Here is a 362-nt window from a genome sequence, read left to right on the forward strand (position 1 = left end):
CAGGAAATAACGCTAGACATATATTTCAAGTTTACCAAACCAAATAAAAGTTACAGTCTAACATTTATATTCAAAATCTACATATAAGCAATGCATGTCTCCCAAGCCCATCGCATTTTACGACAAGTCAACAAGATTTCCAAGATTTCCTATTTGAGTAATGGAGACAGACATGCAATGTTTCAAGCCGCTCGCTGTCTCTAAGGCTCCCCGGTAACGTACAGTTCCTCGGCAGGAACAGCGTGTACACCAGCAGCAGTTACGCCGCCAGCAGAGGTCTCCGCCGCCCCTCAGCAGGCAGGCTAGCGGCCAGCCCTCCCCAGGTGGCGCATCCCGTGCCGCCGCCCAGGTAAAGTGTGCTT

General features: G+C 49.7%; 1 protein-coding gene across 1 annotated transcript in view; it reads left to right on the forward strand.

Annotated features, from left to right (window-relative positions):
• LOC119581986 (cortactin-binding protein 2-like) overlaps positions 1-362 on the forward strand; it is a gene marked incomplete in the record, with an annotated part of 125,597 nt that overhangs the window by 11,734 nt on the left and 113,501 nt on the right. Inside the window, 1 exon segment of the mRNA XM_037930174.1 lies at positions 236-349. Within this exon segment, the coding sequence (XP_037786102.1) occupies positions 236-349 (114 nt within the window).

This window comes from Penaeus monodon, chromosome 15 (genome assembly GCF_015228065.2).
Source record: "Penaeus monodon isolate SGIC_2016 chromosome 15, NSTDA_Pmon_1, whole genome shotgun sequence".
Classification (NCBI taxonomy): domain Eukaryota; kingdom Metazoa; phylum Arthropoda; class Malacostraca; order Decapoda; family Penaeidae; genus Penaeus; species Penaeus monodon.